Source organism: Gossypium hirsutum, chromosome D07, assembly GCF_007990345.1.
Source record: "Gossypium hirsutum isolate 1008001.06 chromosome D07, Gossypium_hirsutum_v2.1, whole genome shotgun sequence".
Taxonomy (NCBI): domain Eukaryota; kingdom Viridiplantae; phylum Streptophyta; class Magnoliopsida; order Malvales; family Malvaceae; genus Gossypium; species Gossypium hirsutum.
In genome coordinates this window covers 35,227,440-35,241,486 of record NC_053443.1, presented here as the reverse complement: position 1 = coordinate 35,241,486, position 14,047 = coordinate 35,227,440, and the positions used below count along the sequence as shown (strand labels likewise).

The 14,047-nt window shown below is 33.2% G+C and overlaps 1 protein-coding gene across 4 annotated transcripts; it reads left to right on the top strand.

Moving 5' to 3' along the window:
* Positions 1-1,072: 1,072 nt before the first annotated feature.
* On the top strand, positions 1,073-7,623 carry LOC107954748 (protein ACTIVITY OF BC1 COMPLEX KINASE 7, chloroplastic). Of its 4 annotated transcripts, XM_016890403.2 has the most exons (19): positions 1,075-1,392; positions 1,835-1,922; positions 2,001-2,428; positions 2,598-2,741; positions 2,910-3,035; positions 3,338-3,425; positions 3,923-4,016; positions 4,103-4,196; positions 4,326-4,380; positions 4,516-4,607; positions 4,714-4,884; positions 5,524-5,580; positions 5,680-5,763; positions 6,189-6,273; positions 6,426-6,487; positions 6,597-6,671; positions 6,788-6,892; positions 7,037-7,178; positions 7,295-7,623. In XM_016890403.2, the coding sequence occupies exons 2-19, from the start codon at positions 1,850-1,852 to the stop codon at positions 7,366-7,368; spliced, it is 2,049 nt and encodes a 682-aa protein (XP_016745892.1). In that variant the 5' UTR covers positions 1,075-1,392; positions 1,835-1,849; the 3' UTR covers positions 7,369-7,623. The 4 variants fall into 4 exon arrangements, with proteins under 4 accessions (XP_016745891.1, XP_016745894.1, XP_016745892.1 ...); XM_016890402.2 differs by having other exon boundaries at positions 1,073-1,392; positions 1,835-2,428; XM_016890404.2 differs by lacking the exon at positions 1,075-1,392 and having other exon boundaries at positions 1,835-1,918.
* Positions 7,624-14,047: the final 6,424 nt, after the last annotated feature.

Sequence of the window (14,047 nt, the reverse complement as noted above, 5' to 3'; positions counted from 1 at the left end):
ACTTTTCGAGATCTACGCGCTGACAGCAGCCGAAGGCGGTTTGCCGTAATTTTTGTCGAAAAAGATCCTTTTTTGCCCCTAAATTTCGATTTTTTGATTTAAAATTGAATTTTGAAACATTCAAATCATTATTTTCCTTATTTATTTGAAACTAACACCGGATTTTTTTTACAGAATTGTTGTATTATTTTTTCTGATTTGACATGTTTATGGAATAGGTCTGATAAATCGTTAGAACGTAAGTAATATAATTAAGATAATAACAATATTTCTATAATATGTCAATTAATTATTTTAGCTTAGTTGGTTAAGATGCTTGCTCTTTTCTCTTAGTATGTTGGTTCAAATCTTGTTGGTAACAATTTTGAATCTTTTTTGTGCTTGTAAAAAAATCCGGTGTTTACTTCAAATAAATAAGGAAAATAATGATTTGAATGTTTCAAAATTCAATTTTAAATCGAAAAAATCAAAATTTAGGGGCAAAAAAAGATCTTTTTCGACGAAAACTGCGGCAAACCGCCTTCGGCTGTTTGTCAGCACGTAGATCTCGAAAAGTTATTCGAAATAAAAAAATCGTCTCAATCGGACAACCGAGCGAAAAGTTATGGCCTTTCAAAGTTTTCCAAGCTAAAAAACATAAACTGTTCATCCACGTCAGCAAATCGTGTCCTTGTAGGCACGATTTGTGTCCACCTAAGCAAAGTGCGTTGACGTGGACGCGATGTTCTGACACGTCCCCTGACATCGCGCTGACGTGGACGCGATTTCGGGGAAAATGACCCATTCCGATAAATAATAAAATATGGGGCCCATTTCGGTAAATTTTAAAAAAATAGGGTTTTTTTTGGAATTTTCCCATTTTATTGTATATTATTTATAATTTTATAAATTTTAAAGTCACTTGAAAAGGGAAATTTTCCGGGGGCAGGCGCCTGCCTTTCCCTGCCAACCCTAGACATTTTCTATTTGAGATGTTATACCCGAGTCGCTTATAACCCGACCCGACGGGTAGACGAATCCGAATAGTCAATCGTGGTAGTTAACGTGGTTACATGTGAAGATGCTCTGTGCTTACAATTTTTTGTCTTTGAACGGACAGCCTCAGAAACCAGAAAAATAAGGGCAAAATTTTCTTTAAAAAAAAGTCCAAAAAGATCTGCCTTCAGATTCCTTGAATTTGGTAAACGAAGGAAAGACACGTAAACACTCTACTAATCCCATTCAATTCAACCAGCAATTGTTGCTTGCTTGTTTCTCCTTCTCTCGTTTTCCACTAAGGGACTGCCTTTCTCTTTCAATCGTTGCATTCCTTAACAAGAAACAAGAAACGCCTTAGAACCCAATAAATATCATTGCTCCTTATTCAAGAATTCGTAGCCATCTTCTTTACTGGTGGGTGTTTTCTTCAAAACCCAAGTTCCTTTCTTCTTTTCCCCTTTTGCGTTGAGATTATATTATTCTTTACAGTATTTGGGATGTTGTTGGCATAGTTTGATTCATGAATTAAAGTTTATATTGTTTACTGTAGAAATTTTTATCCATCTGCAATTTTCCTTTCCTTGTCTTTGATTCATAATTAACATATATCATGTTATTTTGTTGGATCGGTTATTTCTATATTATTTTGTTGGATCAGTTATTTGGCTGTACGTATTCATTTTCTCTTTTAAGTAAAAGGTTCATTGTTCATATAATAGAGCTGGAATGTGACTTGTTCCTACTAAATTAACTTTAAAGCCTTTCTTCAGTCATTTATTTAATACTTATGTTTTACTATTATTGTTCTTCATAGTTTCCTACTTCTCATATTTGAACTACTGTTAATATCCCACAGGTGTTTTCTGCTGATATGACAGTAATACTGGCTTCACACAGTTGTTATTCCTGCAATTATGAAATGATGAATCAAGGAAGAGCAGTGGGTACTCTCAGTTTCTCGGGCTCTATTTCAAATAATTTTGTGAATCTTGAGAGGCAAATATATTGTCTGCCTATGACAGGTAAGTCATTCAGGTTTCAAGTTGAAATGCAACAAACTGAACCAACCCCAAAAGTAGGAATCAATGGCCGAGCTGTTAAAATGGTGCCTGCGAGTGAAGTAGTGAAAAGACAGGCTCCTGCCACTAGGAAAGTGGAGCAGGTAAATGGTGTAAAGCAGGTTATAAATGGAAATGGTGCTAGCATAGTTAGGAGAAAAAACAGTCCATCCCTTGTAAAGATGCCTATATCGAGAGTGTCTAAAGACCTTCCACCATTAGAGGAGTTAAAGATTCTGCCTTCAGATGAAAATTTCAGTTGGGCCAATGAGAATTACAGTTCCTTGCAAAGGAGTATAGATGTTTGGTCTTTTGTTATTTCTTTACGTGTACGAGTTCTTTTGGACAATGCCAAATGGGCATATGCAGGGGGCTTCACTGAGGATAAGCAGGTGAGATTTTTTAGTCTTTTGTAACACATCCCTCTATCTATAGATTGTAGAGTAGTTATCTATAATTTCTTACTTAGCTAATATCCACAGTCTCCACCTTTTCTGTTTCTTTTGAACTGTATCTTTTGTTTTGCTTTTGGTTCTTATAGCTTTTCTTAATCTTCTGCAGAAAAAGAGGAGAAGAACAACTGCCTCATGGCTAAGAGAGCGTGTATTGCAACTCGGTCCCACTTTTATTAAGCTTGGACAGTTATCGTCGACAAGATCAGATTTATTTCCGCGTGAGTTTGTCGATGAGCTTGCCAAATTGCAGGTACTCTTGCTTTCTTTGTCATTATTAATTTTGAAGAGGCTTTCTATCATTGCATTTTTCTATCAAGTCTACATAGATGTTGTCTTTATAAAACAATTCTAGTACCAAATTCTCATTTATTTTGTGTAAATTTTGCATTCCATGCGGATAATTTGTATTGCTTTTCAGGATAAAGTCCCTGCATTCTCTCCAAAGAAAGCAAGGGGCTTCATTGAGAAGGAACTGGGAGCTCCAATTCATGTACTGTTTAAGGAATTTGAGGACCAGCCAATTGCTGCAGCTAGCCTTGGTCAGGTGTTTGTTTTACTCTTCTTTTTTTAAAAAAAATTCTGTTCAAGAATAAAATTCTTACACTTAGGCAAATATAAACTTAAATTAATTTGAAGGAGATAAAAAAAAATAGATATCTAAAATAATTATGGACTTTTGTTAAAATTGTTTCCTATAGATAAAAAATGATGCTCCTGAATGGTAAATATCTAAGTTACAAGTTATAACCTTACACGATAATCTAAATTGATCTTTGGTAATATGGCGATCATTGTTCAACAGAGATGGTTTTCTGTGATCTGAAGTTTGAAGTGTCCTTTGTACAGGTACATCGGGCTGTTCTGCATAATGGGGAGAAAGTTGTTGTCAAGGTTCAAAGGCCTGGTCTTAAGAAGCTTTTCGACATCGATTTACGTAACAATATACTTTTCCTGTCAACCTTACAACAATATTGTGTGCTAAATTGTAAATTTTTAGAACAGCTTTTCTTGTCCTTCTGTGCTATAATAATTACTTGCATTTTTGCTTTTCATAAAGATGCACATACATGAATAAAGCAAGCAATCCCTCGTGCAACTTGCTTTGAGAATCTCGAATCCTTTGGTTGTTATCTTATACTTTTTCCCAAGAAATGGATAGAGAGTAAGAAATAGAGCCTGGTAGAAATAGTAAGAAGAGCAGCGTAATGTGTATTACGTAATCTACTTGTAACTAGGAATCTCTTTACTTCATAGTTTTGTGTTTTATGCATGCATGTAGTCAACTAGATATCATTTGTCCAACTGACTTCTTTGTATTTACTATGAAAATAAAGGTTCTAGCTAAGTCAGATGATTTAAAAATTAGTAGTATGGTTCCTTGTGTATATCGTTTCTACTCAGTAGGTTCTTTGATTTCTGCTTTCTCCACAGGAAATCTAAAGCTAATTGCTGAGTATTTTCAAAATAGTGAAACTCTTGGTGGTCCATCAAGAGATTGGGTTGGTATATATGAGGAATGCTCGACGTAAGTAGTAAGCATGTAGTGTACTAGTTTTTAATGACAGTTGTTATGCTAGTAAACGTCACTAATTACATTTTCTTTGAACTCAGGATTTTGTATCAAGAAATTGATTATATAAATGAAGGGAAAAATGCTGATAGGTTTTGTCGAGATTTTCGAAATATAAAGTGGGTCCGCGTACCTGTATGTTTCATGCTATCATGCTTCTAGATATTAATGCCAATTCTTGTTCATTTCGAAATAATAATCTTTCACTTGTCCATGGAAGTAGTTTTCAGTTTTACTTAAAGGGCTTTCTCCCTTGCTTTGCAGATGGTGTTTTGGGATTACACTGCTACAAAGGTGTTGACGTTGGAGTATGTACCAGGTTTCCATCTAACTTAACGCATTTGAGTTCTTTCAAGATGATGACATTTATTTGGAAGCTGAGAAATTTTTAAAATTCATTGCAATGTGTCATATTCTTGTTATTATAAACATGTCATTGTTACTTCTGTATCAGGCATTAAAATCAATCAATTAGATGCATTAGATGCTCGAGGATATAATCGTTCTCGAATTTCATCACATGCCATTGAAGCATACTTGATTCAGGCAAGTAAAGATGAACTACCTCAAATGAAAGATTGACTACTTATTCCAGACTAGAGAATATAATGACAACCAGCAAACTACTTATCGACTTTGGTATGAATTGCAGATACTGAGAACTGGTTTCTTTCATGCTGATCCGCATCCTGGAAATCTTGCTATTGATGTAGATGAATCAATCATCTATTATGATTTTGGCATGATGGGGGAGATTAAATCTTTCACTCGTGAGAGATTGCTAGAACTTTTCTATGCAGTGTATGAGAAAGATGCGAAAAAGGTATGCTTTCTATCTCTGATACTTCTTTGACATTTTCCTAGTTCAAGTTTATCAAATACAATATTACAAACGGTTAGGAGGAACAAATAGAATCTCTGTATACTCAAGAAAACCTTTTTCTTTTCTTTCCTCTTGTGCTTTATAGCAGACAGAAAACTTTTAAGACCATTCTAAGATCAAATCAGCATCAGCAGTGACTTAACTGTGCAAACAAAACTGGAACCTGAATAATCTGCGGATTTAATTGCCAGTATTTAACTTGCAAACCCTGAAGAATCATGGGTTGGTAGAACAAAGATAAAAATTCATTCCTAGGTAGTGGAATGAAAATAAAAGTTGAAATGATACAAACTATATTCTTTGGCTTGATAAAATGACACTATAGGTATATGCAACTTATTAAAAAAGATGCATCTTATTAAAAATGATACATTGGGGCTTCCCCTTGTCCTGTGATCAATCTCTTGCAAACTCATTGTTTATGCATGTTGGGATGACATTACAACAACCCTTTTTTGGTGGTGTTACTAATTTAGGCCTTACCATAACTTCCTCCTGAAAATCTTTAACTTGTCTTGGCATAGTTCATCTAAAGATCCAAAGTTTTGTCACTAAAACCAACCGGAAACAACCGTGCAGGTTATGAAGAGCCTCATAGATCTTGGAGCTCTTCAACCCACAGGAGATTTGTCCTCGGTAGGTCATCATCCCCTACATAAAAGATCGAGGAAAATATGGATTAATAAAAACTTATTGGACACTTCTGAATGATCATTTTGTTGCATGATATGCCAGGTGAGGAGATCCGTGCTATTCTTCTTGGACAATTTATTGGACCAGAGGCCAGATCAGGACACTACTTTAGCTGCAATAGGAGAGGTGTGCAAAAATGAATACTCTCATTTAGCATCGAAACTTAAACAACTGGCATTTCAATTATGTAAAGAGAAATGTGAAAAAAAAAAAGAAATGATCAACAATGTCATGGATTGATGTAATTGTTTTCCCTGTTGAAACAAACAATATGTCGATTTCAAGAGGTTCAGTTTTGAATTTGGTTACTTTGATAACTGATAACTAGAATTATTATTGTTTTTTTTTTCTGCATTCTGGAAAAATCAAGCTTGGAGCATAAAATTCAATTCAAAGGTCACTATATTGAAGTTGATTTATTTGAGTGCTTAATTCTTCGGAATTGTTTGTAGTTTTCATTGGAGTAAAAGCATGATATGACCCTCATTTTCTTCTATCGAATAACCCTTCCATGATGAATAATGTTTTCAATTTTATGTTCTTTTGTGCAGGATTTGTTTGCAATAGCTCAGGATCAACCATTCCGGTTCCCATCCACATTTACCTTTGTTTTGAGAGCATTTTCCACACTCGAAGGTGAGTCTCATTCGTTATTATAATGTTTGAACTCAGTCACTACGTAAATTTAACTTCATAAATATAGCAGAAATCTTACACTGCTTGAAGATGGTAAAAGAAGAAAATTATTGCATTACTGCTCGGTTCTGAGGATTGTAATTTCCTTGCAGGTATTGGCTACATACTTGATCCTAATTTCTCCTTTGCAAAGATTGCTGCACCTTATGCACAGGTTCTTCATGATCTCCTTGCTAACATAGTTTTCTCTCAATGAAGTTTGCTATCCACTGGCAATTCATTACATTAAAGAATTAGGGTCTAATATTTCATGCTACTTACAGGAGCTTTTAGATATTAGACAAAGGCAGCGAACAGGGAGCCAACTAGTGCAAGAGATAAGGAAACAAGCTGATGATGTACTGCACTTTCCTTTGGTTCATTTAGTTGCTATCAGATAGAGCCTTTTCTTGCATCGACGTGTATATATATAGTTCAGTATTTTGGATACTGACATAACCTGTTTATGTTTCAGGCCAGGTCCTACACAATGTCTATGCCCTACAGAGTTCAGCGAATAGAGGAAATCCTTAAACAACTTGAATCAGGAGATTTGAGACTCCGAGTCCGGGTGCTAGAGGTAATGCACTGTGCATTTTGAAAATTACATTCTATTTCAGTTTGGGGTAGAGAAGATTCAAGTAGACTATGAGTTGCATTTGAATCTCCCTGTTCTCATTCTTTTCACTCCTGTTAATTCTTAATGCAAAGAACTTTCTAACAGTCTGAGAGAGCAGCACGGAAGGCAACAATTCTGCAAATGGCAACCATGTACACAGTACTAGGAGGGACCCTGGTAAACCTAGGTGTCACCTTCAGCAGTCAGGGAAGCCAAATTATTGCAAACGGATCATTCGTTGGAGCAGGTGGCGTGATTCATCCTACATAGCCTTAAAATGAAGATATTAATTCTTTACATGCTGAACTAATTTGATACCACTTCCATGACTGACGAAAGTGTTTAAAACTTGTTGAAATACAGGAGTTTTCTTGACACTTTTTCTTAGGTCAATGCAAAGGGTGAAGAAGCTTGATAAATTCGAGAAGATGATATGATGTTAAAACTCACAAGGCAAAGGATTTATTTCATGTATATGCTCATTGATCAGTCAGTTAACTGCCTTATTCGCATCAAATTAAATTTATATGTAATTTTTTTCCCTCATATTTGAGGATGTTCCATTTGACTTTCATATCAAGCACCCGAAGAAGAAAAAAAGACGAGGGAAATGCCTCCCTGCTGGGAAATATATAGATATGTAATAAAAGATGCTTTCAACAGTAGAAAAGGAAAATTCCAGTTCAGCAACAGACAGGTTGATTCTTTCTCTAGTTTTTTCTTTGCCTGTTGAAGTCTGCAACGCAATCATGGTGTTTATATGTTTTTTCCCTTGAATATTCATATTCTGTACTGTCTAATATGTCTGATATGAGTTCTCCAATTACATTAAAAGAACCTTAAAAGAAATTAATCATACGTTTGTCGGATATATATACACTAATATCCTAGTTATTTAGTTCGAGTGATATAGTTAAAATACATGAGTAACATATCTTGAAATAGAGTCTAATTCTCTCTTTTCTTTTAATCTGTTTTGGTTTTTGGCCTCTCGGTACTAATCATCTAATTATAAATTTGGGGAGATTTTAAAGATGCTCAGGCCACTTCTTCCAACCTTAGACCATATACATGGGGCTTTCGGGCACTTCCATTCTTTCCAAAATAGAGTTCTACTTCTCCCACCTCTCTCTGCATCATCTCCAGATTACACGTGGCACTCCCAAAGATTTTGCCCCAAAAATATATGAGTATTGGCTCTCTCCCTTGTGCCGAAGATTGCCACGTTGGTTGGTGGGACCTTAGGTTAAACATGTGGTGCGCCTAACCCTTTTATTTATTTTGGGTAAACTCACTTTTTAGTCACCAGAGTTTATCTACATTCATATTTAGACCACTTATTTAAAAATTTTGTTATTTTAGTCCCTCCTGGTAGATAAATTGTCAATTTTAGTCGCTCTCATTAGATAAACTGTTAATTTTAGTTACTCTACTGTTAAATTGGGTTTGATCACCAAACGGAAAGTGACTTAGAGTGACTAAAATTGACAACTTATCTAATAAGAGTGACTAAAATTGACAACTTATCTAATAAGAGTGACTAAATAACAAAATTTTGAAATAGGTGACCAAAATAGGAACATGGTTAAACTCGAGTGGCTAATTAGGTAGTTTACCCGTTTATTTTTACCATGCTTGGTTTTGTTAGATCTTTTGGATTTTCTGAGTCATCTTAATAATTTGATTTGATTTAATTTTGGCTTCTTCCTATTATTTTTAAATTTTTAGACTTATTTTAATTAAATAATTTTTATTTTACAACTTTTGGATATTATTTAGTAAAGTTTTATAATCTTATATAAACTGACCATGGGTCGGGCCTCAATAGAATTTTAGGCTTGACCTGACTTGAAAAATTGGCTTAAAATTTTGTCCGAGCTTGGCTCGGCCTAGTTGTATTAATTTTTTATGTAATTATTTTATATAAAAAATTTTTAAAAAATACATCAAATACACTAAAAACATTAAAATAAATATTTTCCAACAAATTGAAAACAAATTAAAAATTATTTATACTTAAATAACACTAATATAGGTGTAACTTAGCAAGCAAATACCTCTAAAATAGTAGCAAAATTAACAATAAAACTAGAGTTATACAATATCTAAACAATAACAACAAAATAGTAACAATATAATACCGAAACAACACCAAAAAAATGACAAAACAACATAAAAATAGTAGAAAAAAATTCTTTTTTGCAAATTCAGGCCAGACCTGCGTTGAAAAAAGCTTATCTGAGGCCCGACGTGTTTAGAAAACGGGCCTCTTTTTTCCCAAACCCATATTTCTGGCTTATATTTTTGCCTTAATTCTCTCACTTTTTGGGCGGACCTTCGGACCAAGTGATCCGACCCTGATCAAGTTATATATATTTCTTTTGAAAAATAAACTTTCATATAAAAAATTTAAATTAATTTTTTCAAATATGAAATATTTATTTATTTATCATAAAAAATTAAAAATTAATCATAAATTAAATAAAAATAAATTTGATTTAATTCGAGTAATCGTACTTTTTCAACTTATACTCTAAAAAATTGTCAAAACAATTCATTTCGGGTCGATTTTCGATTTCTCATTTTTGTTTCTCTATTTTAGCCCTCCCAACTTCCTTCCCTTTATCCTAAATTTACACGTGACATTCTCAAGTATCTCTTCTTTCTTCCAAAATGGAATAGTTTCAACTTTTCCCCGACTTCTTAGGGACGGCACACCTAAATCTCTTTATTTATTTATTTATTACAAAATAGAGCTCTTTAAGCTCCCCCTCTTCACCCTTAACAAGCGACATTCCCAAGTCTCTTCCCTATTTCAAAATAAAGTACTCTTCTCCAAGTATTTTATCATATTTGTCATTTTTTACTTTGTCGTTTATGTTTCTTAGTGTTTATCTTTTATGTCCTTTTTTCCACTTGGTTTTTTAGTTTCCCTACGATTCTCCTAACCTCTCTCATTTTTTCTATAAACTAGAGCCATCTTTCTAAAATATTTTAGATCTAATTATTATGCAAATTAAATTCCTAAAATTGCATAAACAATTGTTTTTGGATCTTAAAATAGTATGATTTTCACAAACATAAAAATATTTGATGTAGAAGTTGAGTTCGTTATTAACCTTGATAAAAAAAATTTGAAGAACATTCCATAAATTGATTTCTCTCTTGACCTCTCCCCTTAATTATATAAACCCTAAGTGATAAAGGCAATAATATTTAATGTGTTTTGTATGTATAACCCTAATAGGTAAAGACAAATTATTTTATAATGATTAACTTTTAATCTGATACGTCCATTAAGTAACCAAATGAATTGATAGAATTTAACTTCTATCTAAAGTAAAACTCTTATCCCCTTTAAATTGGGTCACATAATTTTGGACTTAATTAGGTCCACAGTAATGGGTTAAAAATCATACATTTTCCCACTTGACCCAATGAGTGCGTATAAAAATAAAACTCATCATAATTATTATATTATAGTGAATTGCAAATGTGAGATATGGCGGTTGTATATAACTTAAGTCATATAACTATAAAGATTTTCCTCTTATAAATAATTTTAAAAAATTATGTGTACACAATCATAATAAATGAGAAATACATCCATTTTATTTCAAAAATGCCATAATTGAGCTCAGAGTGTCAAACATCATAAAAAATCTTACATCAGACTTTAGTCAGAATCAATTTTTGACTCCTTTGTGTCCTATTTGTTGGTGCTTTCCTCCTCTTCGTTCTCATCGGGATCCTCATCCTCGCCATTATTGTTACCTTGTACAGACCCATATTTGATGGGTGGGAACTGTGGCATCCGCATGCTGTGTCTTCATGCATAATCTTCGCAAACTAGCCCTGTCTCTTTCATCCATCAAACTATCCATTCTGATTCTGGAATGTTACTTTCGTCCTGATATTGCCAAGTTTCTACTTGTCGTCTTAGTTTAAGGGATTGTAGGCCTTCCACTCTTTGTTCTTGTTTTCGGTTCCATTCTGTAACTTGTTTGTGATGAGACTCTAAGGGTTGTCAATATGTGGAGTCTTCAATGGGATTCTTTGTTGGCCTAAAAAACCAATCATAACCTGCCCATAAGATCCTTCACCTTTTTACATAGGGCTGTTACAAGATGCGTAAAGAGCAACCCAACTTTCTTTTTATGAACACAACAAATCATGCTTGTGTATATCCACGTCCCAATGCAAATCTTTTCCTTTTGTAAAATAGAATAAAGCATAGTAACTAGGAAAGTATTGATGTTAGCGACATGAACAATAGGATGTATCTTGTAACAACCCGTTTTTAGTGGTGTCGAAAATAGTGGTTTTGGGGTCACCAAATTTGACGAGTAAGTTCGTAAAAATTATTATTTTATATTTACGAATCAAATATGGTTTTAAAAAGGTTTTTGATTTGATAATTTATGTTATATAAGCGATTTATTAAGCTTAAGTGGTATGGCTCTAAGGTGAAGTGGTTTTAGAAAATGAGGTATCAGGACCTCGTTTCTATAAAACGAGCTGTAAATATTTTTATAAATATGTACGAAGTGTCATTAAGGTGGTATTAAAGTTTCGTTGAAAAATTTTAACGTTTCGATAGTTAATTAATTAAAAAAATATTAAATCGTAAAAGTTGAAAAAGTCAATCGTTATTAGTTTAAATGAGTTAAATTGATTAAAGAATTATAATTGGGTGGCCTTAATGGGTAAATTACCCATTCTTTAGTTGGTGGATGGTTAAAGCTTCATTTTCTTTTAATTTTGTGTGTTTTATATGTTATTATATTATTAAATGATAAAAATAAAATAAAGGTTAATAAAATAAGAAAACATTATAGTTTTCTTCCCCATTTGGTTTTGTTCATCACCGAACCACCATGGGAGAGTTTGAAGTTTGGATAACCATGTTTCCTTGCATGCAAGTCCTAAGCTACCCGTTTCTAATAATTTTGATGTTTTTAATATCGTTGCAACTAGGTCCAGCTAGCTCGTATCTTCGATTTTGAAATTGTTACAGATTTTCAATGCTTCCATTGATTAATATTGTGATTTTTGATGTTAAATTATGAATTTGAAATATTGATTGATAATTAAAAGTATTTTGTTAAGTGATTTTTGATGAATTTATACTAAATTGTTAAAATAATAAAAGTACAAGGATTTGATGTGAAATTAATACAAATGGGGGGCTATTTTGGTGCCATGAACATTTTTCTAAGCTTAAATTTTGAAAGAAATGGTTAATTTGCATGTTTTAGGCTTAGGACTAAATTGAATTAAAAGTAAAACTTTAGGGGCAATTTTGTAAAAAGTCAAAAAAGTGACTAAATTGCATAAAATACATTTTTAATGTCTAAATTAATATATTGAGTGAAATTATTAATTTAGATCAAGATCTGGTGGAAAATCGAGGAGAATAGAAAATTACCAAAATGCCCTTGTAATTTGATATTTCTGTAATTTAGCCAGGTAAGTTCGTATGAACTATAAACACTTAAATTTGAGTTAAATTGACTGTTTAATGTGCTATCCTATTGTAAATGAATTAATATATAGATGTTATTTTGTAATTTATTATGTCATGAAACGATAGAAATTCAACGGTGTACGGCGACTATCGAGCCCCGTTTGAACCTTTGCAATTCGTAGAATACAAATGACATATCATTAGGGTTTACATGATTTGGGTGCTGGTCTTGAATGTCCTACCGATGGATGAGGTTTGATATGTGTTGCAGATACTCCACAGCTCGTGTGAGTAGCATCGTGTAGCTACATTCTGACCCATAGCTCGTCTGAGCAGACCCATTTTCACAGCTTATGTGAGCACGCATATTCATATCTCGTGTGAGTAGACCCATTTTCACAGCTCATGTAAGCACGCATATTCATAGCTCGTGTGAGCATATATGTACATGAATTGACCGATTACGGTTATATGAGTTAGCACACTTTGTGTGAGCTATCCTGGGTATCCAACGGCATTCTATTCATTTCAACGGGCACGAATTGGAAAGAAAATGATAAATGTTTAATATGAGCAAATACATGTATGCATGAAATGTATTGAAATGATAAGATACATGGTAAGCATGTTATGTTATGAAGATGTTATATCCAATTGAATCATATTCAAGTATAATGGTTATCCATGTTGAATTCATGTGAAATTTGTTAAAGTATGCTAACATGTGTTGTTGTTTGATGCTTAGGCATGTGCCAAGCTATTGGTTGGATTGTATTATATTTACTTATAAGTTATGCATTGAAATGGTAAGTGCCCAAATGGAAATATGCTTGCGTTCACGAAAGAATGGTAAGGTTTAAATTATGTAATTTCTTATGAAATGGTTTATCATGTGGTTTATTCCAAAAGAGCTATGTTTAAATGCACTAGCTTGTGGCTATGGTTGATGATATGCTTATGTCTTGTGTGTTACGTATATGAAACAGGTGTGGAAAGGTAATGAAATAGTAAGTTCATACTTAAAGTGTAAAATGATGAAAAAGAGAAAGATGAGTTGAATTGATGTTGTTATTTAAGCTAAAGAAAGAAAATGCAATGGAAAGTAATGAAATGCAAATGAAAATAAGAAAATTTGAAAGGGTTTAAGTTTTATAAAATCCTACTCTGTTAGGGATGATATGTATATGTGATGCTGTGGATTTATTCACTTTGTGAGTTGTTGAATATGATTTCATGAATCTTGCGGTATTGGTATAAGATTATTCTTGATATGTATAAATTTCATATTTGAAATGGATTGTTATGACTAAATTTTATACGAGCTTACTAAGCATTCATTGCTTACGTAGTTGTTTTTCCTTTACTTTTCAGATTACCAGAAGCTCGATCGGGTTGGAAGGTAGTCGGAGATCCATCACACTATCCATCGATTTTATCCGTAGATTTCTATGCTTTGGTCGTGATTATAATGGCATGTATAGGTGGACTATGCCTAATATTTAATTGATGAGTTTGGTATATATATGTCATTTTGGTTGATGATTATGGCATGAAATGTTACCTTGGATTTGAGGTACTTAAGGTACTATTGATAGCTTGTTGGTTGTGGTTAATATGGTCAAATTGGTGTATGTTTTGAAATGACAAAA

Excerpts from the sequence above, each read along its gene's own strand:
- LOC107954748 (XM_016890402.2), top strand. The coding sequence starts at position 1,850 with ATGACAGTAATACTGGCTTCACACAGTTGTTATTCCTGCAATTATGAA. Across the intron at positions 5,581-5,679 it reads CCACAGGAGATTTGTCCTCG|GTGAGGAGATCCGTGCTATT; the intron begins GTAGGTCATCAT and ends ATGATATGCCAG. Across the intron at positions 5,764-6,188 it reads CTTTAGCTGCAATAGGAGAG|GATTTGTTTGCAATAGCTCA; the intron begins GTGTGCAAAAAT and ends TCTTTTGTGCAG.